At 35.9% G+C, this 27,758-nt stretch overlaps 1 protein-coding gene across 2 annotated transcripts; it reads right to left on the reverse strand.

Moving 5' to 3' along the window:
• Nucleotides 1–27,758, reverse strand: KERA (keratocan). Of its 2 annotated transcripts, XM_082350275.1 has the most exons (4): nucleotides 21,690–27,758; nucleotides 10,959–11,009; nucleotides 8,744–9,637; nucleotides 1–4,495 (listed from the first exon to the last, which is right to left on the reverse strand). In XM_082350275.1, exons 3-4 carry the CDS (start codon nucleotides 9,627–9,629, stop codon nucleotides 4,320–4,322), a joined length of 1,062 nt encoding a protein of 353 aa, XP_082206401.1. In that variant the 5' UTR covers nucleotides 9,630–9,637; nucleotides 10,959–11,009; nucleotides 21,690–27,758; the 3' UTR covers nucleotides 1–4,319. The 2 variants fall into 2 exon arrangements, with proteins under 2 accessions (XP_082206401.1, XP_082206402.1); XM_082350276.1 differs by lacking the exons at nucleotides 10,959–11,009; nucleotides 21,690–27,758 and adding an exon at nucleotides 11,183–16,834.

The following is a 27,758-nucleotide window of genomic DNA, read 5'->3' on the forward strand; positions in this document are numbered from 1 at the left end:
TTTTTGTTTTTGTTTTTTAAGGGAAATCAAATAAAAAATTGTGTTATAAAGTTCTTACTACCAAAAGTCCATCTTTATTTTTTTAAACATTATTGTTTACAAATACATTTCTCATTATCATTGGACACTGCCTTTTCTCTTTCTTTTTTTTGCCTATATGTTCGTGATATTTACACGCGGAGATCATGGATAATGTTGTTTTGTTTTGTTCTGTGTTTTAGTTAGGGCCATCAATGAGGGACTGAGAATTTATTATGATCCCATAATTTTAAAAATGGCTTGGGTTCATCTCCTATTTTTCTTTTTTTTTTCCCTTAAATTTATTTATTTATTTATTTATTTATTTATGGCTGTGTTGGGTCTTCGTTTCTGTGCGAGGGCTTTCTCCAGTTGCGGCGAGCAGGGGGCGCTCTTCATCGCTGTGCGCGGGCCTCTCACTGTTGCGGCCTCTCTTGTTGCGGAGCACAGGCTCCAGACGTGCAGGCTCAGTAGTTGTGGCTCACGGGCCGAACTGCTCCGCGGCATGTGGGATCTTCCCAGACCAGGGCTCGAACCCGCGTCCCCTGCATCGGCAGGCAGATTCTCAACCACTGCGCCACCAGGGAAGCCCCTCCTATTCTTCTTGATTTTCTTAATAGTCACAATGTATATACATCAAGAAAGAGAACAGCAGGTTATTCATAAATTTTAGGGACATTCTAGTAACTTTGTGCATATATTTAAAAAATTAAAAATAAAGGAATTGATTTTAGAAAGCTCATTCTATTCCTCCTAGCTTCATTTGTCAATGCTTAGAGTTATGTGTGCATTCTCCTAATCCATCCTCTGTCCCTGACTCAGTCTTACCTCATGGGAGCATGAATATTTAAATGCAGAATTCTTCCAAAATTATTGGAAATATCAATAAAATTTAGAAAATTTCACCTACATGTTTATATATCTATTCAGGCCTCTCATAGACCTCATTCAACAACTTACATGACATCTCCTCTTGGATAAATAAAAATAATTTCAAACTAACCACGTCTAAAATCAGACTCATGATCTTCTCTTCTAAATGTGTTCTCCTTAGGAAATGTACTGCCATCTATTCAATTATGCATGCCAGAAAACGTCTCACCTCCTTGCTCTCTTCCCATCTGTCCAATCAGCCATCAGATCCTAATAATTTTACCTCCTGATTTTCTCACAGTGTCCACTTCTCTCTACTTCTACCACCACGATCAGTGAACTTACGCTTTAAGATACCATTTTTTTCTAATTTGTGTTAAAATCCTAACTGCTCTCCTCACGTCTAGTCTTAGTTTCCTCCAAATTGTTTCACTCACTGAGCCAAGAAGAAACTTTTGTGTATGTGCATAAATATATTGTATATATCTATCTAGTACATATCTCTATCTATTTATATTGTATATATATGCACCCAATGATAATAAGAAACACTTATTTATCACTTACCATGTGTTATGCACTCTTCAAGGCACTTCACATATTCTGACTCATTTAATTCTCACCATAAGGTAGGTATTATTATTTGTCCTCATTTTATAGCTTAGGAGAAACTGAGACACAGAAAATTTAAAGATTCCGCCCAGGATCACAGAACAGTGAAGCTGGCATTTGAACTCAGCAACTTTAGCTTCAGTATTAATATTCTTTACCACTACGTGATATTACCTCAATGAATGTAATCTCTTATGACTTAAAACTCTTCAGTGACTTACAGATTGTTCTTAGGACTATAGACTCTTTAAACGTGGCGTGGAATATTCTTCCCTTTCAGTCTGTGTGGTTAAATACTTCTCATGCTTTATGTGTTTCCTTAACCATTATTTCTTTAGGGAATCCTCCTTTCAAATTCCTTTGCACCATGCAGCTCTCTGTTAATATAACTTATCACAGATGAAATTTTACGTATTTTTCTGATTATGTAGCTAATTTGTGTCTCATCCACTGTAGTATAAATCGTGCACACTGTTATATTCCCTGTGTGTAGTATAGTCTAGTACAGCGGTCCCCAACCTTTCTTGCACCAAGGACCGGTTTCGTGGAAGACAACTTTTCCATGGACCGGGTGGTGAGTGGGGATGGTTCAGGCGGTAATGTGAGCGATGGTGAGCAGAGAATGAAGCTTCACTCGCTCACCTGCCGCTCACCTCATGCTGTGCGGCCCAGTTCCTAACAGGCCAAGGACCAGTTGGGGACCCCTGGTCTATTATATATATGACACTCAATATATATTTTATGAAATAAAGAAAAAAGACAGGAAGGAAAGAAAGAAAGAAAAAAAGGAAGACTGAAAATTCTTAGAGTTGAAAAGGTCTAAAAAGAACATTTTACAATTTTGCTTTCAGATCAGGAATTCTTTTCACATCCTTTCTCTCATTTTTTTTAATTGAAGTTTAGTTGATTTACAATATTGTGTTAGTTTCAGGTGTACAGCGTAGTGATTCAGTATTTTTGCAGATTATATTCCATTATAGGTTATTACAAGATAATGGGTATAATTCCCTGTGCTATATCCTTTCTCTTGAATCGTCTCTCTGAACACTTTCAGTGGTAGGTAACTGTGCCTTAGGAAAAGCTGCTTCCATCGCTGGGTGACTCTGATCAAATATCAGAAAATTCTTCCTTAGCTAGCTATGAAATATGGCTCCTTAAAAATTTCACTCATATGTTCTACTTACTTTCATTTTGGAGCTTCCTGGAATATGTGTCATCCCCCTTTTCATAGAGCAAGTTTTCAAATATTTAAGTTATTATGTTTCTCTTAACATATTCTTTTCCCCCAGCCTAATGATATCTGATTACCTGTATTTTTATGACATAATTTTATATGACATTATTTTCATAATTTCTTTATGTGCTTTGAAGTATTTTAAACTTATTCTTTTTCTTAATGTCTTGCCTTCAGCCAGCATTAAAAAACTGTTCCATATATGTTCACTGTTCTTTCCTCCCACCCCCAAATAAATTTTGGTATGAAAATACATAGGCAGTCCTGCACATTATATTTTCTTCTTGGGAATTCACATAACAAAATAACATATTAGTTTTCTGAGAAGCCTTGGATTAAAGTAACATGTTGGGCTTTCATTAACGTGGTGATTCACAAATGTATATGATCCTTTTTCCAAGGAAATATATTTATAGAATTTTTCAGAATAATGTCTGGAAAAATATATATAAATAGATGTATTAATCTATATGGAATATTTATTGTTAATAACATATACCTAACAAAATCAGGAATATAAGAAAACTGTACTTTGTTACTTAACAAAATCCTATTTTGTTTTGTTTTTGACTCATGAGAAACAGGTATATTATGTCAAGTGATTAGAATATAAATTTTTTCTTGTGTTCACTGGATAAAAGAGGAAAACGGGTAGGAGAAAATATATTTTAATGTATTCATGCTAGAAAAATGGAACTAATTGTTACTATAACACTTTTTATTAAAAATATATTCTTAATAAGACTTGTGAATAAGCCTCCTGAAATAAATATTTTACTTCTGTTTTGTTAGAAAGCATTCACTCTTTTTATTTAAGGAATCCAAAAAGCACTGGCAAATATAAGGACTGAACAATTTGCAATTCAAGTGGATTTCAAGTGTTAAAACACTAAGATTCTGTCAGAAATGTGTTACAATAAATGTAGAACTTTAATTGCTAAAGTACACTGTACTATATCTAAGAACAGCAGGTATAAGAAATAGTAATGAACTAAAAATGACTATTGCTCTGTTATTTGATATTAAATGACTAGAATTTTCTTGTTATAAAGTATTTGATGCATTTCATACCCATTCTTGAGCTAAATACCAAACTTACACTTACAAATGTTACTTAACAATCTGAATTTAATTATTTCTTTATAATTATGATAAAGAAATATCTCATTTTTTCATTTTCTCTAGAAATTCCTACCTCTTGTTAGACGTTGTGTTTATACTGTGAATATAATATCTGCATAAGCAATTTTGAACATTTGCAAACAAATATATCCTTCCTATTGAATCACAATGTATTTGTATTATTTGGTATTAATAAGCTGTGAGAGACAAAAAGGAACTATCTTTGAGTTGATAAACTATCTTAACTCTGTGTCTATTTTATTAATTAAAGAAAAGCAGGCTGTGCTACATATCATGGAGAAAAGCAACTTTGAATAGAAAAAAAGTAAGCCATACAAATAAAAATGGTGGCCATAAGCCATTAGACAAGTGATTTTTATCTTAAACCTATGAATGGTAACCAAATTTCAGGTCAGAAATATGAACTCATTAAATCAATTTTAGATTGTTGAAGACACGTTTAAATAATGACAGCCTGAAGGAGCCTGAAGCAGATCATTAAATCCATTGGGACTGGTGGTTTGATTTCATTTCCATCCAGACGGAGGTAGCGAAGATGAGGTCCATAACTGAAGGAATCATGTTCCGCAGGCAATGTGATAGGAGTGGTAGGACATATTACAGAGACATTCACATCTATGGAGACAAAGAAAGTGTGAATAAATGAACTGAAATACAAGAGACTAAGGATGGGAAGACCAAGAGCTATTATAACAGTCCTACAGAGGGTCCAGCGGCCTGGTCTATGAAAGTGGCAGAGAGACAAACCCTTTTTGTGTAAGCTGGAAGTTATGCGTATCTGCTTTATAGAAGTAACACCTGAAAAAATGTGCAATGTACACAGAGTCATCTCAGTCCATATTTTGCTATGCTTAATACAGAGCACTAGAAAGGACATATTGTTAAAAGTTGTGATGGAAACAAAGGTGTATATCACTTGTCTTCTTCCTTTAGCAAGCCAGATAAGGCATGATTTGATTACTGTAGAATGAGAAAGGTAGTATTTGGGCATTAGAGGTGGAAACAATGGTTCAGAGCTGGTACTGAAAGAACGGGTAGGTGCATGGTGGAATGGAGTAGATGGATGCAAAGGAAGAAAGCCAGTCTATTATTAGAGAAGGTGCTTGAAAGTTACCTTAAAAAAATGCAAACACTCAAACTAGCAGTACATGATGATAAGTTTTTTTTTAAGTGCAATTAATATAACTTTATATATGTGATATTTGCAGAGAACAACCTTGAACCTCCATACTTAAGTGTATTTAATTGGAAAGGAAACATTTGCCAAGAACTGAATTACAAAATTTCAAACCAGGAACTATCCCGTCAGCCTTTTCATATGGTTAAGATGTGAGAAATCATGCACCTGCCTTGGATCAGAGCCCTTGGCATCAATGTCTATACTGAAGTTTAGGAGCATTCAGGAGAGAAAGCCTCTTAAACCAGTGAAATTCTGACAAGTGTGCATAATAGCTGATCTCAACCATGAATTCATGTACTCCTTTTAAATCCTATTTTGAAACTGTTTTGAGGAAGAGATCTTCCCTTAGAAGATAAGACCCAACTAACTTTGGCAATGACCTTCCTTTTGTGTCCTGTTGGTGCACACTGACTTGTTCTGAAGGATTTTATGCTTACAGCATGGGTGCTTTGCTCTGATCTTATGCCATTTTGTGAATTCAACTTGCTAAAAATAATGACTCTGTATAGCAGATTTGTGTTCATCAAGGTATTTTTTCTTACATATATTATAACCTTATCATGACACAACCTGTATTGGGCAACATTATTATTCTCCCCACCTGGGCATTGCTGAAATAGTGGTTCAGACGGGTAAGGCAATGTGCACCAGGTATTTCAGCAAGTAAGTGGCAGAGCGGAGTCCCAGCCTCGTCCCTTTCCTACTACACAGGGTCCCTTGCCTGCTGGAGAGATTATGTCCTTTCTGATGTGTTATCTCCTATCCTCATCACCCTCATGACCCATAACCCATGCATGTGTAAATAAATAGAATGTAAAAACAAGCATTCTAAATTTAATTATATTTTCATAAAGTAATTATAATGTTTCTGAGAGTACCAAGAAGTAACTTGTTCAAATAGATAACATTTTTGTCAAATTTAAAGTCCCCTAAGGTGTTCAGAAGAAATAAATATTTCCATTATTTTGGATAAGAAAAGTTCACTGTCCTATAAATTCTGAGAACTCTTCATATAAGAGGTATGTTTCTTGGCAACCACTTCATTAACAACTAGACTAGATTATGAGGTAAGAAGAACTAAGTACTTTAGCAGTTATTATAATGCATTGTGATATAATGGTGAGCCAAGAACTCTTGCCAGGGCAATTCTTCTTTTCCATTTCTTTTCTTGGAATATAGAAAAGACCATGCTTGATATCTACATTAAGCAGCAAGTAAATCAATTTCTCTTTGTTGACGTTGTTGCTGTGAAAACGATTTTTACCTCTACTGATAGAAATTTGTCTTAAGTCTCATATTCTAGGCATCGAAGAAAAATGTGCTATGATAATAATGTTGGAGTGGGGGAAAAAACACCTAATGTGGGAAACCTTAGGTTCAGGTCCTGGCTATTATACTTATCCTTTGTCCTTGGAAAAATAGCCTCACTTAGTTGAGCCTCAGTTTTTCTTTCTTCAGAAATTCCTAATAACAGCACACAAGGTTCTTTTGATGATTAATTTGGGGTTCTTAAAGTGTGGTCCCTGGACCAACAGCATCAATACTACCTGAGAACTGCATGATTAGACCCCACCCCATACCTATTAGGTCGCAAACCCAGAGGCTGGAGCCCAGCAGCCTGTGTCTTATAAGCCCTCCAGGTGATTCTGATGCACATTAAGGTATGAGAATGATTGGAAAATAGAAATATATGAGAAAACTTTGAAAAAAAAAAACCCTCTAAAATAAAAGTGGAGGAAGAAGAGAGTCCTCTTCTTTGTGTAACTTTGTAAAACTATGTAAGTACCTAGCATAGGTGCCCAACCATGTGTTGAATTTTGCTACCTCACTCCTGAACACTCTCATTCTCAAGTTCCCACTTCAGGGGAATTCCCAACTCACAAATAGGGCTCTATGTGGAATCCCTTTAAATTAACTTCGTACATCAAATGTCTATGGGACTTTTGTTGTCAGGTAAGGAATGCACCTGTAGAAGCACAGAACTTTCATCAGGAAAAAATTACATTTATTTAGGTTGATATTGGCTGCTGTACTACTTGGTTCAGTGCATAGATTCAGCTATTAACATTTTTTTTTTCCTGTTGCATCTTTTCCTTTAACTACAAGATTAAACAATGCGTCTCATCACCATGGAAAAAATCACTGCTGTGGGAGCAGCCTGCTCATGGATTTTATGCTCAAGTTTGCTGTTAGAAAATATATATATATTGAAAAACTGAAGAATACCCAGTGCAAAATAGTCTATTCCTATAGGTTGGATGTTTATGTAATTATTTGCTTAATGAAAAGTTTAGTGAGTAATAAGCAGGCAGCACAACCTTCTGACAATTATCTGTGTCATTTTCCTGCAAACCATCCAATTGATTCTCATTTTAGGAATGTATTTTATAAGGTTGTTCAGAAGCCTCTTCGAGATTAGCTTCCTAAAGGGCTTCTGCTAGGGTGGAGCATGCATGGATACTTGCCAGGCTGGTATCACCCCCTGTAGCTGGGCCAAGATATTGTCTACTTCTACACCTGAGTCAGCCTGGTCTCAGGCATAATTGTGAAGATGCTAAGTTTGCCTTTAACGTCTCCAGCCCCTTCTTTCTATAACCACTTCTTCCCTTCATGGCACCTCTGCCTCCAAGACACTTTGCACTCATCTCTCACACGGGGAAGGGGAAGGGTAAGCTGGGACGAAGTGAGAGAGTGGCATTGACATATATACACTACCAAATGTAAAATAGATAGCTAGTGGGAAGCAGCTGCATGGCACAGGGAGATCAGCTCGGTGCTTTGCGACCACCTAGAGGAGTGGGATAAAGAGGGTGGGAGAGAGATGCAAGAGGGAGGGGATATGGGGATATACGTATGCATATAGCTGATTCACTTTGTTATACAGCAGAAACTAACACAACACTGTAAAGCAATTATACTCCAATAAGGATGTTAAAAAAAAAAAAAGCTATTTTCAGGAAAGGAGTGTGTATTCTACCTTGTTGACTGCCATTAGTCCTAAGGAGTTGCCAACTTCCAGGGACATTTGTCTCAATTTCAATTGAGCAAAGCCTTAAAGTACAACATTTCCCATGTATGGTCCCCAGAACATCAATCTCAGCATCCCTAGGAAACTTGCTAGAAATGAAAAGTCTCAGGTCCCACCAGACCTACTCAATCAGAAACTCTGTGATGGGGCCACCCATCTGTGTACTCTAACGTTTGAGAAACCCACTGATCTAAAGCAGAAATTCTAACTAGGGTGATTGTAGGCATCAGCTGTCCTGTAGGTTTTAGGACAGAGGTCCCTTCCTGATACCTCCTAAATCATATTCCTTCTATTACTATTCATGAGGTTGCTTGTGGCTGGTACACTTTCTTCAATAAGTCTGCCCACTGAGGCAGAAATATCATCAGAATCTGCTCAGAGTAAAAGAAGATAGAGACATTTAGTTTCTCCAACAGGTAATAGCCCTCTGTAGATTACTAAAATCCACTTTTCAATTTGCAATTTGAACATTTGAACTTCTTGGTTCATTGACACTGTCTGTGAATAGACAAAACGTGAAAATACACTAAAAAAAAATCTAAGGGCACGAGAGCTGGAGAGAAAACGAACATTATTGATATTCTTAAAGAAGATATAGAATAAATTTAATAACCATGAATATCTTAGTCAAAGACACACCCTGATGGTTACTTACTTTTAATTTTGTTATGATCGAGGTGAAGGTGCTGCAGATGAGCACTGATTTTGGGGACCTTTGTGAGTTGATTGTGAGACAGTTGAAGATCTAGAATTGATGATACATTAAAACCACTAGAAGGGAGGCCAGCATCTGATAATTTGTTGTGGTTGAGTCTCAGGAAGGCCACTTTAGGAATCACATTAAAATAATTTTCTGGTATTCCTTCAATGGAATTGTTGTCTAAAAACAGCTGCATAGTATTGGCTGGTAATCTTGGTGGCATATTCCTCAGGGAGTTCTTAGCCATATTTAGCTGCATGAGGTTCTTGAGTCCTTTAAAGGTGTCTCTTTGAAAGGCATTGTCTAATAGTTTATTGTGCTGCAGGTCAAGAAGGGTCAGGTTCTCCAGATTGCTAAAGGTCCCTTGAGGAATTCTGGACACCTTGTTTCTAGCTAATTGTAATTGTTCTAAACTTCTTGGCAATGGAGAAGGTACCTCCTCTAGCTCATTATCTTCCAGAAATAAGAAAAGCAGCTTCTTCAGTTGGCTCAGGGCTCCTTTTTCAATTCCATAGTTGGTTATTTTGTTCTTGTTTAGATTTATCCATCTCAGCTGGGTGGCATTCTCGAATGGCTTCTCAGGAATGGTTTCTATCAGGTTGTTTTCAAGATAAAGATACCAGATCCTTGATGGTACAGCAGGGATTTCTTTGAGACCCCGGTTTTCACAGTACAAAGAGGTAGGGAAACTGGGGGGACAGAAACATTCCCTGGGACAATGGAAGTCATGCACCATCCAGTCTTCTGGATCACTTGCCTCATAAACCTGTCTCACACTTCGAGTCCATACAGTATCTGTTATGAATAACACCCAGATGATGAAACAGATTGTGGTTGCCATTTTAGTACCTAGAGTAAGGGATGCAATTGTTAGATGTTTAAAGATCTTGACCTTTAGATAACTGCATGCACCAAAATGATCGATAAACATTGCTTCTTCAAGGGGGGCCGGGGAGGTAAAGACATGTCAGCATTTTACACGTATTTATCAACGAATACCCATCTATTTAGTGGGCACTATCTGCAAAGCATTTTTGCAAACACTGAAACTGACTCACCAACTTGTAACTTTCTGGTTTTAACCCAATCACAATGAAAACCAAGACAGAAAAAGCAAATTTTAGGAACTCTTAAGTGCTTTTCCATTTCAAGCTATTTAATGCAAGGAAGTTAACTGAAATCCAGAGTTGAACACACGAGTACAAAAAAAGTGACCTTTTAATAACTCAGATTTAGAGTCTATGTTGTTCCTAAGAAGTTGGCATATGCTTTCACTTTTACTCCTAAATGAGCAGAACATCTGGATGAGATTTCCCAGGCTCTTTGGCCCTTCAACCAAAGAAATAGAGAGATCAAAGAACATTTTAGCAATTTTTTGTGAAGGAAAATTTTAGGATTTGAAGAAAAATTTGTGATTAATCTCTTGCTCTGTTGCTCAACTTCTCAGGTAAGTTTTATTTTGGGGGTTTAGGGAAAGACTTCTAATATTTTAAGTAGAGGATCAAGTTGTTTAGCCAAGAAATTTGGATTATGAAACTCTCTCTGTATAGATATAGCTATAGAGGTTGATACAGATATATATCACACTTACATAAGTAAGCGGTGTTACTATGGTTGATAAGAAACAAAACAAAACAAAGAACATACTCAGGATACAGGTGGACCTCCATATTTTCAGTATGGATGCTAACAGAGCAAAGGTTAACACTGATATGTGATACATTTAAAAGACATAAATCCTCCCCGTTGAGTTTCAACAAGGTTATGGGAACAAAGAACTATCCTAACAGGAAAATAATATATATCTATATAACAATAATGTTCTTATCAATGTACATTTAGTGCAAACAAACACTTGGTAATAAAGACTAAATAAATTTCACTGTTCCTTAGGAAGAGATAAAATCAGCATCATTTAGAAATGCTGATCTTTCGATTTTGCCACTAAATCGAGGGAAATGACAAGCGCAGGGCAGCTTACGCAAGCTGTCAAATTTCTTGCGATTGCAGAGCACTGCTCTGGTCATCTTCCAACAGAGACACATTAAAACATTATTTTTTTTTCAGAATAGGGATTTGCTTTAGTTGTTGAAGCTGTAACCCTGCCTCTGATGAATCATAACTTTGAATTCTTAACTTTAAGAGTTTTGAAAAGCGTAAAATAGTTTACCTTGCTGTCCAGGAATGTATCGCTGAGTCCTGTGTCTGGATCTGAAGTTTGCTAAAATCAGTTAAGAAAAAAAAAAAAAAAAAAAAACTTTGACTAGAAGAATTTGTTTTTATTTTATGTTGTCTAGCCTCCTACGAGAAAAAATAAAACCTCCTCTGACCAGTCACCATGAACACCTTTGATCTATTGTTTCCACTTTGACAGAGCTTCAGAACACCGCTTACCTCAGTTTTCTTGGATCTTCCTCGTCCCTTTCTATTGGTCACTGCTCATTCATAGTAATGGACTGACCCAGGCTGCACTGTCGTGTGTTTGTGAATCCTTCCTAATATATATGCATCCATGGCTCCAGCTTTAACCCCTCCAACAACCACAGCACCTCAGTACCTAGATAGCCCAGCACAGGAAATTCTGACTTTAATCTCAAGAACCTATAACAAAATTCAGTGCAACTTTCACTCTGAGTTCACAGTCCCAAAGATATTGTAATGCACTGATCTGGAGACCTGATCTAACAGCAAGAAACTAAAAGCAGTTTTGATTTCAACTACAACAAAAAGATTTTAAAGCATTTTTCTCTAGATGATCTTTTTTAAAAATTGGATACAAAGACATAAAGACCAATGTTTTCTGTTCATATGGAAATATTTTATTCATTTTTTTGTATAAAACAGATGCTGGGATTCTATTTAGATATATTGTTTTTGGTCAAGGGGAAAAAGATAAAAAATGTATTTGAAAAATTTAAAAGTGAAATCAGGAAAGCTCTACCTGATGTTGGCACTAAATATGGTGTATAGAAATAACTTTTATAGAAATAATTTTTGTCTCTCTATTTCATATTGGGAGCTTTATTCCAAATAATTATTAAAATGAGATTTTTCTTTCCTGCATTATAACAGATGGTTTGCATTTAGGCCATTATAGGACATTCTGCTGCCCTGTTTTGTTTTTCTTTAACATACAAGTTTAGGATAATATGTCTTCCAGTTCTTGTATTTGAGGGAAAAAAATGGTATGCCTCTTAAGGAAAGACAAAAAGTTTTGAAAATCTCATTTTCAGATATTACCCTGCTGATTGATTGTAATCATTTTGTTTTTCAAAATCTATCTTATTCTGGGAAAAGGGAGTTGTATTGATATGACTCATTCAACACTGCCTACATAAATATTATCAAAGATAGAACACAGTGAAGAGGGGAGAGCACTGGACTCAAAAAACTTTTTCTGAACCACCTACTTCCTTTCTCCTAAACACAGTTTTGTCATCTACAACATACTGCTGGACTGCCTCGCAAGGTTGGCCCTAATTTGTTGTAAATGATTAGGAAATGTTAGCCTTTCTGTAGCATTAGCCCTACACTCTCAACTGAAAAATACCTTTAATTTTCAGGGCCTTGATAGCTTAAGATCAAATTCAGACATGATCTCTTAGTAGCCCAACAGGTACACTCCTATCATATTTTAAGAAAAAAATCAAGTGTTAATTTGCTTTTGTCACAACAATGATCTCCTCTCTCTACTCCATTTTTCCTTTTCTCTTTCTTCTTTTTCTAAACCCTCAGTATAAAACAACAGATGATCTCTGAATCTGCATGACCCCCTTTAGCTACCCTCTTATTTCTTAATTTTCTTTTTTAGCCAAACTTATTTTAGTCATTTCTTAATTCTATTACACAAATTTTGCTACGTGTCCAGTGTAGGAAAATTAGTTGTACATTGGCTGCCTCCAATTTCTGTTTCTTATTCACCATTCCACCCATGATTCACCCATCAAAATAAGGTTTCTAATCCCTCCGCTTCCCTCACATTGCTCTAACAACAACAACAAAAAAAAAGCAATAACCTTCATATTTACTAATCTATTGAAGTCTTTTAGTGTTTCACCTACTTGACTTGTGACTTTTGGCAATGCAGACCCACCCCTTTAATAAAATGTGTCTTGGACTACATTCTTTCCTAGTTTTTCCTCCCCTTTCCTTGTGACTTCTCTCTATCTATGTTCTGAAGCTCTCTGTTTCCTCTAACAGTTTTTTAAAAAGCTTTTCTAGCATTTAAGTCTCTTTGAGATTCTAAGATCTCAAAGATTTTTAAACGATTCCAAGGTTTTAACCATTCCCTTTATTATGATGACTCCTGGGGCTCTTTCCTCAATCTAGCCTCCAGAAGAAAACCTGCACTCCAATGTGTGTATCCACTTGCTTTCTAGACGTCTCCTGCTGCAGGTCTCACAGCCATATATCTAAAATGAAATTCACTATCTCCCTTTAACTGCTCTTGTCACTTTATACTTTTGAGTGACACTATCATCTTATTCAGTCTCCTAAACCAGAAATCTGGAAATCATTCTCAACTCTTCCTTCTCATTTTGTGAGCATATGATAGCAATCACATTTTAAGGACCCTGGGAGACATGATATAAATAAAAATGATCATCTACAATGTTTGCCAGGTTTGGTATCATTGTTTCCAGACTAAAATATAGGATGTCTTCCACTGTTAGTATAATCTCTGTTTGTCTATGTCTTAATTTTTCCCATAACAATTCAATCTACCCTTCTTTGATTACTGATTCCTGAAGGATGGGGATTTAACTCTTCATTAGGACTGTTTAAGAGGAAGTTCAATAAATTAAATTAAGACAATGGTGTGAACCTCTGAGTCATGCTACTTGTTATAAGAATTAATGGAAGACTCTGCCCAGTCTTATCTGACTCTGCTAAGAGGGAAAAATGAAGCCTAATGTGTAACGATGTGGCTTTGAAATTGTCCTTCTAATGACAGACTAATATTTTAGAAGTCCCTGGGGCTTTGGACATGGTAGGTATCCAATAACCATTTACCAAATGAGCAAATGAACAAATAAACACATAAGGCACATGTATCATTTTGATAATTATGATTTTTTTGATCAGCATAGCTACTATGTGAATAGGAATATAGTGAAGAACCTTCAAAATATGGTAAAATAAATGTGAGTTAGAGTTTTCCTGTTGCATCTTACTAGCTGTTTGTGCAGGCACAGGCTATTTAACCATCATAAGCCTAAGTCTACCCATAATTCACCTGTTCTGACTACTATGAAGGGTTGTTTGAAAATCAAAGAAGATAATGAAGGTGAACATGTCAGAAGGCCCAGAAATTTCTTTCAGCAGAGAATGTGATAGTTGGTATCTTGGCCTCCCTGAGAGAAGTCCTAGAAACTTGAGATGGAGTTAAAGTCTTGTTGGCTTAACCTCTTTTCCTTCTGTTAGCACGTTTTGATGTTTCCTATTTGCTTATCTTGTTTCTACTTCTTAGTAAAAGGGAGGATGCTTTGCTAACCTGTCTTAGACTGGGGAATTTGTCTTGTTGCATTCCTAAAGATCGTTGACATTTAAAAAAAGAAGGCGATGCATAAAGGTATAAAAGACACGAAACTCTAGTAGGATTTCAAATTTGTTGGCATATGTATCTGATGATTCTATGTTAGCAATAGTTGGGCTGTTAGGTGCTCCCAGGACATATGTTTATGTCCAACTGACTATATGTTTACTAAGAGAAATAATTTTCTCTTCATAGATCAATTTTAGCCTGTTTAACTAAATTCTGTCAAAATATTTAAAAATATAAAAGGAATCCACTAAAATATATAGCTGACACACATGCATATACATGTGCATTTAAATTTTTTCAAAATAATACTTTTAAAATATAGCAATGCCACATTTAAAATTACTACAAAACTGATAATGAACCAAGCAATCCCCCACCCCACACTTCGGTGTAAGTCCCGCTCCCAAGAGGCCATTGTTTTCAACTCTGTTATGGATTTCTTTTAATATTTACTTCAATGTCCTTGCTTGTACTTTTTGTTTAACTTATCAATTTTAAACATCAACTATTTTCTTTTATTTTTTTATTTTTATTTTCTTATTGGAGTATAATTGCTTTACAATGTTGTGCTAGTTTCCGCTGTACAATGAAGTGCATCAGTTATATGTATACATATATCGCCTCCCTCTTGGACCTCCCTTCCACCTCCCCCATTAGATAAAGATTTAGCACATTTGCTCATTCCCACTCTTACCCCACCTGCAACCATTATTCCTTTCAATAACTCCTAATGTATGTATACCACAAACTTTGATTAAATATTTACTGCATGTTATTACATAATATAAATATTGTTTACTGCTGAAGAAAACAGTGCAAAATTATTTTAATTCCTTCATTGTATTGCACTTATTTGCCATATATATATATACACACATACATATATATGTGAAGTTCTCTATACATATATATCTATGTCACTAATATTTTCCAAAACAGAATAATTCCTCAAACAGAATTATAAAACCATTTTGGAAATATTTTGCACTCAGGGGGTAGGGTAACATAGTGTGCTGGTTAAAAGTCAGATCTGCTTGGGCTTGAATAAAGCTCTCTTATTTACTAGCTGTGAAAAATTGAACAATTATTTATCTTTGCCTTAGTCTTCTCATCTGTAAATTAAGGATAATAATAATATAAATAATCATAGTAATAATACCCCCTCATAGGATTGTTATGAAAATTAAATGGGTTAGTATTTTTAAAGCACCTAGAACATGGTAAAAGTGTTCATAAAAAAAAAAAAAAAAAACAGAAATATTAAGTTCACTTTTTTCTCCTGGGAGATATTTCTTCTGGAATTCCATATCCTCCTACTTCAATCTAGTTTGCTTGCTGTTGTAAACCAACCTAAGCAAATTTGGTAAATGACAATTTTTAAGTTCTTTATGGTACATTTCAGTTGACTCATAATTAATGAGGGCTATAGGAATCTTCCCCTACAACCTACAAAGAGGTGTTAAGTTTGATGAAAATAAGTTCAACTGTATGTTACATAACAGGCCTTTATTTTGCACCAAATATTTAAAAAATTCATGAAGTGAGTCTCCATTATAAGATTTCTTCAAATGTTAACTAAGCTTACCTAAGGTGTCAAAACTAATGCAAATTCAATATCTTATAATAACCTATAATGGAAAAGAATAGATATATGTATGTATAACTGAATCACTTCGCTGTACCTCTGAAACTAACACAACATAGTAAATCAACGATATGTCAAAGAAAAAAAACCAAACAACAAAATCAGCTGTCTCTGACAAAGTACTGTCTTTTAAAGTACATTTATGAATAATAGAATCCTTGGTCTCTGGTCCAGTGAGATTGTTGTGGTCCTAGACTTCCTTCACCCATCTCCTGGGTTAGATCCCTTGTTACTTTCTGAATCTTGTGTTCTGTTCTTTCTTGGTTAACTCCACAGCATTGGGGGAACACAGCTTCTGATCACTTCCTGTGCACATGAGTTACTTCTCTTTTTGTGTGTGTGTGTGAAGTCACGTTTATAAAAATGTGTTTACTCAGCCCATACGCTTAACTGATATTTCGACTAGATACAATTCTAATTTGAAATAATGGTCCTTCCAAATTTTGAAGATACTCAAGAAAGTGATTGTCTTGTTGCTTCTTGAGTTGAAATAGAAAAGGTTAATAAAATTATAATTTTCAGTTTTTAGAATGTGACCTTTTTTGCTCTCATTAAACTTTTGAGATTTTCCTTTCATCTTCAGTTTCTGAACTATTACAACAATATGTCTTGAGAGGGTGTATTTCACTCACTCACTGAGTACCCAGGGAGTCCTTTTAATCTGGAAATTCACGTCCATATGGTCCATCCATTTTTTTCTATTTTCTCTTTTTGAAAGTCTTAGATGGTGCACCTCCTTGTTACACTAAATCTTTGATCTCTTCTTTTCTATTTCCATTATCAAAAGATTTTTATGCTTTCCAACAGATTTCCTTAATTTTGTCTTCTTTAAAATTTCTATATCATACTTCATGTATTTACTTTGGAAACATTCTCTGGTTGTTCCCTTCCTAAAGCATTCTTTTCTTTATGTAATTACTACCTTCTCTTTTAATCTCTTCAAAACGAGACTAAAGACTACAAGGTTTCGACAGTATTGTGAGTTTTTTTCTGCTCCCTGCAAGAATTTTATTTCCCTTGATATCTTTTTTTTTCTTGGCTTGATTTGACCTATAGAGGTATTTCACATTGGAAACATTCCTCACATAGCTGATGGTGCTTTGCTGAATTTTGATACTTAAGAAGAAGCGCTAGTAATCTTATTAGAAGATCTATGAGAATCAATAGCACTTGTCAGCTAAGGATCAGGTATTCTGTCTCCCTTTTTTATATATATTACACACATACACACACATATTTGGAATAAATTGAAAAAGTCAACACTTATTTTTCTTAGTGTACTTTTTATAACTTTGATTTTTTTATTAAAACTGCTAACATGAATTTTTTGGGGTGTGACTAAATAGCAAATAACCTTCCATGCATAGTTTAGCCTTTGTATATGAAGCGTCCTGAGGCTATGCTGTCCAAAATTTATCTGAAACTAGTAGCACACCCTGTCACTTATAAGCTATTTATGTTTTGATTCAACTTTGATATTTATGACTCTCTCTGGTGCCGGTTCCTCCAAGACTCTACAAGAAGCTTTCAATACCTAATCAAAAAATAAAAATAAAAATATCTCTGTGATTCTTGGGTGAGCTGTGTTACCAACTACCCAGAACCAATATTCTCTAGGATTGTTCTCCTCCAGCTTCTCAAGCTCTCTCCATTTCTACAATGTTCCACCTTAGCACTACTGGCTTTCAGAGGATACTAAGATAACAGGAAGTGAGCAACTTGAAAGCCAATTAGTTTAAAGCTCACCTCCAAAGCACTTCAGAAGAGGTCTCTTACAAGAAGGCATTTCATCAGAATAGTGAGAATTAGACTCATAATATCTCCAGTATGTTGAAGAGATCCATTGAGTCAAATAAGTATTCTTGTTCTCCTTGGCTTCTTATCAAACTGCCTTCCAGGGCATCCCAATCCGTCCTATACTGTTGCAGCATTTCACTCTCAATTTGTTCCGATATATCGTATAATTTTGATTATAATTTATATAACTATAATTGTATTTATACTCTTCTTAGTCAGCTGGTCATAGAGAAAGCCCCCATGAGCCCCCGTGTACTTGATGAATCAGCACTGCCGAGCAATTGAGATTAGGCTAGATAGATCAGGTAATACTAGGTTTATGAGTAGTTAACGTCAAATTGTTGTTTAGCTTCCCCTTGGGTCCAGTTTCTTAAAAGGACAGTAGTTATTTGCTAAATATAAGCATATCCTTGCTTTGGAAAGCTAGGGTTTTAATTCTCTTACTAAGGCTTACCACACACTACATATAGCAACCTGACCTACTATGAACCCTTTAAACATCATTCAATCTGATGAGTGATAAGTAGCAGGATCACTGTGACCTCAGCTGTCTGGAGAGCCTTCTCTGGCCATGGGACAAACTCAAATCTTACAGCTTCTCAGCACCAGACTCACACGCAGTAATATGTGGCCTCCAAAATTCAAAGAGACTATTCATGTTCCTAGTGGTCATAGAGACATGGTTCAGCAAACTGTCTTCACTTTAGAGAGCTAGCCCAACTTTCCTTAGACCTCTTAACCTTTAAAATAAATCAGTAACTTGACAGCCCTATAGTCTTCCATTGTATTTGGCTCCAATGTGCTGGCATTCAAGTGTCTAATTAATGTATCTAGCTAATAAAGTTTACCCTCTAGGTTGTATCACATGATGTTCTGTGAGATGGTATTTCTGCAGACTATAATGTGGTGCAAAGCCAAGGAGTTAACACAATCCAGAAACAGTATGGCAAAATTATATTACTGTTCCTGCCTGGTGAAATAAAACAGACTGCTTCTAGTAATTTTGTTTATTGGAATAGAGGAGAAAGACTTTATTCAGATCAGTTGCTTTATACAAAGTACTAAGAGCTATAATGATTTGGACCCCATATGGAACAGCAGTTGCAACAGAAGTTGCCATCTAATTAAACTTTGGAAAATCCATTTTTATCTTCTCAAACTATCCTTCCACTACTAAACACAAATGAGAATCCGCTGAGGATCATTAGCACTGCACTTTTAAGTCACTAAAGATGGCACTAATATTTCTGATTTTTATTGAAGCATTATTGTTATTAATTTAATATTTTTGTAGGAGTAGAAAGCTCTGCAATTTTCAACTTCGTATTTCCAATCAAAATGTTCCTTTTTCATGGGTTACAGAGCTGATGTAAGAATCCATCATATTTTGAAGTCATCTATTCCAGCTGTACAAGAACTTGGGTAATAAATATGGGAAGGATAAAGGTAGCTTCTCCACTTGTCATTTTAACATCAAAATACCCTCACTAGTGGACTGCAGAAGTGTCCTGTGTCCCCGGGAATTAGTTGTGTTTCAAAACCATGTTTTCTTTCACAGGGCACAGTTAATTTGGTAACGAACTCTTGTTCTTTTAGGCAAAGACTAGGTAAAAAAAAAAAAAAAAAAAAATAGTAGCACACACTTGAGATATCATTGCAAAGTACTTATTTAAGACAAGATGCCCTCTCTTTCATTCTGGTGGCTCGAGGTCCATGATTTACCTAAGTTTTAAAAATTCAGTGAAGGGCAGAAATTCCATATCTTATGTCATAATGACACACCCAAGGCTCTGATGAGCAGTTCTGGAGGGTTATTAATTTCACAAATCAAATAGCTCTACAGAGGACTTCACACCTCTTTCATTCCCAGAAATCTAATTCTCAACTGGCTGTTAAGTTCTTTTTGGATCAGACTATTCTGACTTTGTACTGATACTAATATCTATTAATGGAAAATATATCTGTTTTACTCATTGGTAGTTAAATGACACTACATTATCTCTTCCACTCCAGATTTGCCCTTCCTCACTGAAATCAGGGAATCAATTTTCATTACTATGCCTTCCACCAACAATTCATGGACATCACTAAAGTCTTTTTAAAGATACTGGAATTCCCATCTCCAATATATGTCTCAATTGGTGAAGATGGTTGGGTGGATTATACATGATAAAAACCCATTTTATCATATAGTATAAGAATTCCATTTTGTGAAAATTTTTATTTTGTGCTTCTATACTATGCCGAGGAATCAACTTCATTTAATGTATGCTTCCATTGAGTTCCATTTTGCGGTATTTCAGCAAACTAACAGACTCCCAGCTCCTTAAACTATGTCAATGGATCCACAGTCTCTGAAAGTACACTCATATAACTAATTCAGCTTGATCTAATGTTATCATTCTCTCTCCTTGGTTGAGTACCCTCAGACTCCATCCATCTTTTCTAATATTTAGCCAATATAAGTTAGGCAATTCCTGTAGTTCATTTATAACAGTATTTCCATCTCTAGATTTTACTTTCTCATTGATACCCTGTTGCTCCTTCTTATTATAGGTGGGAATCATTGAAGGTTAAGGGGAATGGGGCATGAAAAGAATAAATTCCCTCCTAAAGTTAATGCCTTGAGTTGAGGAACTAGTTGTATCTCCAAAAAGGAAGGAATTGCTTTACAAATCAAGGAGTGTGGGGCTCTTTCAGCAAACAAAGGAGGTTCGGTGGGGCTGGGAATCGTGACCACTCCTTCTCATCTGTATCTTATTGTCTAATCCCTATGCCAATTCTTGGGTGGCCCTCTGTTTCCAGATCAGTGGCTAACTTTGTTGGACTTATGAACAAATTGGACTTACTAATGTGCTCTTGGAGGGGAACTCGTTTGTACGTAGGGGACTTACTGTATGGTTTTTCGAAGCCTTACCCTCAGGAAATGTGTCATTTCTGGTAACTATACAGGGGCCATGTCCCACTTTTGTGGGTCACTGTCATCCAGACTCTTACCTCTGAATAATTTCAGGGTTCTGACTGCCTTTTACCTAAGCTATGCAGATAACCAATGTGAATTTCCCCATATTTCCCAACAATCTGATGTCAATAATGGATTTCTGGTATCGATATCTTTTTCTACTAGACTCCTTGGCTATAAATACCAGAGAATAATTCCGGGTGTTTCAACAAAAAGAGGGTTTCTTTGAAAGTGACAGGTGGACTCACATAAATGAGAAGAGGCTGGAAGAGTGAACTTGGAAAACAGGCAGAAGATAAGGAAGCTTTTAAAAACTAGATAGAAATCATCTGGCCAGGAAGCACTGCCATTACTGCTGATTATCACTGGAACCAGAGGGTCTTACCAACAGCCTTCACTGGGGGCCACCGCAGATGAATTCTAAGCCAAGAACACGCCTCTCCTTGGCTAAGCCTGACATAAGCTCTACCCTGGCTTTATGAGGCTGGGAAGAAAAGAGATACTGAGGGGCTACTGAGCCCCACTAAGATTACAATCAAGGGCAGTTTTCTACATATAAGAAAAAGGTCTGGAGCTGGGACAGATGAAAAAGTGACAGACCTTTACTCAGGAATATGCAATTGCCTGATTAAAAGCATGAACTGGACACTTTTCAGCACAGAAGCCTTCATGATTGTCCCTTGCTTACTCCAGGACTCTGTCTTGATGGGTTCCCCCACCCTGCATCCACAAGCCCTCTGCCGTAGCCTTACCCAGATTTTTGCAGTTTTCTGAATTTACTGTTACATCTTCACTCCAAGCCTTGCTCATGATGCTTGCTCAACAAAAATCCCCTTACCACCCATCCGCCTGTAGAACACAACACTCAAACACAGCATCTCTTCCTCAACGAGGGCATTCAATACTACTCTCCTTTAGAAATAAGTACATGCTCCTGTTAGAACCTACTTACCCAATGTAGACTCAATTCCAGCTAACAATTTGTGATTGTTTCTCTGTCTTCTAGGCTACAAGTTTCTTGATGACAGGCAATTCTTTTTTTGTTTGTTTGTTTTTTGGGCCTTGGAACCCGATTGAAATTCCCGACAGATATTTATTGCAAAAACATTTCTCTTTATATAACAATTTAATCAGGCTGAGGTGTGATAAGCAGGAAGGCAGCCATTAAGCAAGGCTGTCAATGTGGCAGAATAGTCTCCTCCTGCTGATGGGTGTGGCGTAGTCATGGCCGTTCATTAGAAATTAAAGCGGAACTGAAATCCATTTACTGCCTGGTGGCGTGCAGCGCTGTTGTTACAGCTTAACCCAGCGTCTCCCGTATGCTGTGAGGCCGGCATATGTCAAGCAGCCTCCAGCTGTAATTCCGAGAAGGATCACTTTCATATGCTTTCCCCATGGCCCTGGACAGTTGAGCTCAGATACACTTGATTTTCCTGGAGCCACAGGTTGGAGGCAGCAGGAAGAAGGAGTGGAGAGGTGACAGGGAGAAGGGCAGGCAATTCTTTTTCTGCCTTTTTTCCCCTATTGACTAACAGCATTGTCCTGGTATATCATAGGGGCTCAATGGATGCTTATGTTATGAGGAAGATAAATTAAATTTGGTCAATAGTTCTCATAGCCCTTTTGGTCCAATTTTAACTCCCTAACAAAGTAATTTTAAGCTACCTGTCCCCTTGAATTTTAAGCATTTAATTCTTAACTCTTCTCTCCATTGTGAGACTTGGTTATAAAATATTTAATATTATTAATAATTAGCATATTTATCATTTATCTCAATAGGAATTTTCAGTTCTACTGATTGTAACTACTTTCTGGGATTGAATATTCCAATTAATTTCTTCCCTATGGATAGGTTTTTCCTTTTTTTTCTTTCTTTTTACTAAATACTTTAGGCATTTAGTAAAACTTTTAGGGCAAAAATCACCTGTGAATATGGACTTTTTGTATTTTCCTCAAATTTTAAAATATGTTAGAGAAAAATAGGTTTAAATAAAAACATTGCTGTAGTAGTTTCCTCACTGGAAGGTAAATTATTTTTTTAAAGGATAGCTAAAGATAGTATGTAATTAAACGCTAAACACTGACTTCAACTATACACAAAAATTCAGTGAGAACTGGATTATAATGGTTAAGAAAGTCTCCAGAGTCAGGAACCTAACTAGCTGTGACTTTAGGTCACTCACTCAGCCCTTTCCATTAGTAAAATAGAGGCAATGATAACATTACCTCCTTGGCTGTTTTGAAAATTAGGTATAAATCAATATATAAAACAGAACATTGGCAATCATCAAAGTTTAGCTGTTAACATCACTGCTATTTTAAGGAATAAGAGCATCAGAACGCTAAAGGGAAAGGTCTAACTGGAATTGTAGTGAAAAGCTGGTTCAAGAAATGTCTCTCGGGGAACTTCCCTGCTGGTCCAGTGGGTAAGACTCCGCACTCCCAATGCAGGGGGCCCAGGTTCGATCCCTGGTCGGGGAGCTAGATCCGACGTGCATGCTGCAACTAAGAGTTCGCATGCCGCAACTAAGGGCTTGCATGCCGCAACTAAAGATCCTGCAGGTGGCAACTAAGACCTGGTGCAGCCAAATAAATAAGTATAAAAAAAGAAAAAATGTCTTTTTTTAAAGAAAGAAATGTGCCTCAAACACATCTTAATGAATCAGGAAACTGGCATTCTGTTTGTTTATTTAGCCAGACTTTAAGTGTGGCTTTAATTGTCCATATAGGCCTCTCTTGTGTTTTGTTAATATTTTGCAGTTTTTACCATTTGCTTTTCTTGTGCCCCTCCTTATGAACAATACTTTTAATCTAATATACACCTTTTGGTTTGTATTTGTTCCTTTAAAATATGTACCTTTATATTAACGTATTTTTAATTTATATAAATGTTATTGCTTATATCTCACTGTTTCTTACTTTTTTAAACCAGCAAGTTCTTTTTATGATTCAACCTTACAATGTGTACATCTTGTCCATGACCTGTAACTGAAAGCCTGACTTTTTCTTTAGCAGATCTTTTCAAAACAGCTAGGATGTTGTATAACAATGTTCTTTTCGTGTTCTTGTTGGAATAATTATTCATGTTCCTGGCTAGAAACCACAGCCATATTTCATATTCATAATTTTGGATAAGATGCCTTCTTTTTCTACTAAAAGGATGACATTCCTAATTGAGGCATAAAAAAAAATTAAGAAACTCTAAAGAAAAAAATGTTTGGTGCTATTGTTTGACTACCATAGCTAAACTACTGAAGAAGTGTAATACAAACCTACTTTTCTTGAATAAAACCAAATAAAATGTCTTTGTTATTCTATGCTTCGTGCCAGTGTACAGTAATGGAAATTCCAGAAACCACTGTGAATTTCATTTATCGAATCTGAAGAAATAAACTGCACTGGTGGTAATACAGCCAAACTTTCTTCACTCTCTATCTGCTAAGTTAGGGAAGCAGAAATAAAGTGATTGCAGTTGTGCTGTGAAAACCTCAAACAAATGCCTTTTGTTCTTTGTCCAATTTTTTTTTAAGATACCTTCTAGTAGTCTGAAGGAAAATTTATTAACTCATTAACTATTTTTGCATTAAAAAATCTCATCACTAATTTTGTACCTCTCAGGACCATACTATTTTTTACAATTTTGTATCCAGTGTAATTTCATTTTTTTCCTGGTGAAAATACAAACAAAGTAGCATTTGAATGAACAAAAGAGAAAACAGGAAAAAGAAGCTGTGTGATTCAAGGTCAATAACAAAAAGAATTTTCATTTATTTAAATTTTATTACCAATTACCTATCAGTGTTCAGTGCTTCAGAAAGTTCAAAGAGGATAAAGATTTTGAAATGGTCATTGTCTTTGGTCACTTACTTTGCTTGTAATTAATTTAGAATTTGATGGCAGTAACTGATGGCCGTAACATGAGCTGTTTTTTGTGTGTAAAGAAAAACAATGTGAAAGATATAAATAGAAAGTTAAAATTGGGGAAAGTTTTTGATTATGTGGCTACTGGATCAAGCTTTTAAGCCAAGAAATGTCACAATATTTCAGATTTAGATCATATCAAATCAAATTTACAATCATTTATCTTGCTAAATGCTATAAAAGGTGCAAACAATATAGAAGAGATAGTCTACCCCACAGTTCATAAGAACTGAGATGTCAAACTATTTCCCCATCCATTTACCAGTTATTCAGTCTCCCAAAGACTAATTTGTTATAACAAACCCACTCAAAGTCTCTATGCCATAATTTGTGTTTAAGGATATTATGAAATAATCATATGCAATAAGTACAAAATGTGTGCTAGGGTATTAGAGGAGCCTGGAATAAATCCTTTCTGAGACAGTTCTTACGTTTTATAACGGAAATGTCACACAATCAGAACTTTTCTGCAAATCCACTTCAAATAGCTGTGTTTCCTCATATTTGGCTTTTCTACTATGAAGATTCTAGGGAATGCTACCTACCATATCATTTTAACTGTGTCTATTGATTCTGAAGACCTTATTTCTAGAATCCTTAATATTTCAGTCTCTCTGTGCATGTGAGAGAGAGTGTATGTGTGAGATTGCTGTTAGTAAAGATGGGTTTACCTTATCAAACCAGTAAGGAAAGACCAATATCAAATTAAAATTTTATAAAAACTTACACTTTCTAATTCTGCCTGGGGAAACATGATCAGCTGGGCCACCTGAGCTATCACAGGGTCAAATGACTGTCTGAAGCCCTTTGGAATTGTCTTTGCACGGTCTGCACACATAAATCAGACTTAACACCTCAGCAAGAGGACCGATAGACATTGGATTTTCAAAATATCCTTTTCCTTGCCTCCTCAAACTACAAAATAGTTTCTCCACATTTACCTGAAAGTTCGTAGTGAGCTTAAGCATTTTGTTTATAAAGAGATATGTATCCAATAAAATAAATTTTCAAAAAAGTAAAAATTTACACATTATAAATCAACCATACTTTAATACTTTTTTAAAAAAGAGATCTGTACCCAAAATGACACGATTGTTATTATTCTCACATTTGTATATTTTCCATTATAATCAAAGTTATTCTTACATCTGCTTGGAATTTAGCTAAAGAGAATTGTTAGAGAAAAAGAAAAATCCAAGGGGAAAATTGAACAAGCATACACATTTTATAGAAAAGAATTCTTGTAAAGTAAAGCAAAGTTATTGGAACCTAAAGTGACTTGGCTGGGAGTACTTGCCACTAAGCATTTTTCCCCTCAGGTAAAATATTGCAGATTGTATTTGAAATATTATAAATCTAAAAAGAACTGGCCCCATAATCCACTATACATTCACAAATTTCTCCCAAGCCAAACATATTCATTTCAAATAACATTTTCAGCCAAAGGACAATAAATATTGTCACTGTTAAATTCATTTTCAATTGCTTAAAAAGCCTCCAAGCTGTTGGCTTCATAAGTTGACAACTCACTCCCTATAATCATTTCTAGGATTTTATCTCAAATCCATAAACTTTATACAAGAATATGTGATTTTTTTTTTTGGCTTGTTGAGTCCTTTAATGGCCACCTAATTGCATTGCTTTTAACTTATTCAATCTATGAATATTAGGGAAAGTACCTCAAAGTAATTTTAAATACACATCTTACCCTTCTCTAAATTCTTAGAAGAACAATGATCTAAATTCAGATATTAAAAATAATGCCTTCCAGGGGTGGAGACATGGATGTAGAGAACAAACGTATGGACACCAAGGGGGGAAAGCGGGGAGTGGGGGTGTGGGTGTGTGGTGGTGGTGGGATGAACTGGGAGATTGGGATTGACATATATACACTGATATGTATAGAACAGATAACCTGCTATATAAAAAATAAATAAAATTCAAAAAAAATAATCATGTCTTCTATAAATTATCCAAATAGATAAAAAGAAGCACATTTTTAAATGAAGATTCCTTCTAGAAACTTTCAATATTCTTTCCATACCCTTACCTAAGGGATTCTTAAAATTTAGAATCATCCAGGGAGCTTGTCCAATTTTCACGTTCCAAAGCTTTAGTATCAGAGTCTCTGACTTAGTAGATTTGAGATGGAGCCCAGGAATCTGTACTTTTATCATGACTTCATGGTGATACTGATTCAGATTGTTCAAACAAAACACTCTGAAAATTTTTGCTGTCTATTTTTTATTAAATTGTGATTACTGATCTCAACCATTTTCTTTTCGCTTGTGCTTCCTGGAAGACCAGGTCCTACAGCAGAAGTATTCAAAGCTGGGGAATTTTCGTTAGCTACATTATAATCGGTTATTAAAGCATTACTTAAGCTTGAGGTAGAGAGAACAGCATAGAATTTCACTATGGCACTTCTGAAATATAGTCTTGTTGTTCTTTAAAATTTAGAACTTTCCATAGCTTATGAGAAGGGAGAGAAAAATAGAGAAACCTTGAAAGCACACTCTGCCAGTTGGCCATTATGCCAATGTGGGGACTGTAATGAAAAACCTGCCTGGTTTTCTTTCCATTTTCACCAGATGGAATCTATCATAACAATCCATCTTAAAAGCCGCTCAGGCTGGGAAGAGTGTGCTGTAGACAAACTGTCAGCTCTAGCACTGACAAGATCCCTATTTCTAGGCACTGAATCTATCTCTTGGGAAACTTATAAACATCTTTGCAAAAGATATTAATTAGTCTTTAGCATTAATTCATTTTGCTGGCTTCTTTGTTATCATGAGCTTATTCCCTGGCTGTAGAGAAAGGAAACTTTCCTCTTTTCCCACTGGTCCAGCACAAGAGCTGCTTTGGCGCATTTAGCAGACATCAATTACAGGTGGGAAGCCACCCTGTGTCTGTCCCCCAAGCCAAGAACACTTTTTGGTGAAAGTGTTACCCTAGTAATCATTTGAATAAATGGAGATAAACACCTCTTCCATAGAACTCATCTTCCAGACAGGTGGAGAAGAGGTGTGTAAACAAGCTTAACACAAGGTATAAAAGGGTATGTGGCATGAGACAGTGGGGACTGTCATAGAGCTCACCT

The sequence above is a fragment of the Balaenoptera borealis genome, assembly GCF_965194805.1.
Source record: "Balaenoptera borealis genome assembly, chromosome: 13".
NCBI lineage: Eukaryota > Metazoa > Chordata > Mammalia > Artiodactyla > Balaenopteridae > Balaenoptera > Balaenoptera borealis.

Coding starts and splice junctions, on each gene's coding strand:
- KERA (XM_082350275.1), bottom strand. CDS start 9,629: ATGGCAACCACAATCTGTTTCATCATCTGGGTGTTATTCATAACAGAT. Junction 4,496..8,743: donor CGATCATAACAAAATTAAAA/GTAAGTAACCAT, acceptor TTGTCTCCATAG/ATGTGAATGTCTCTGTAATA.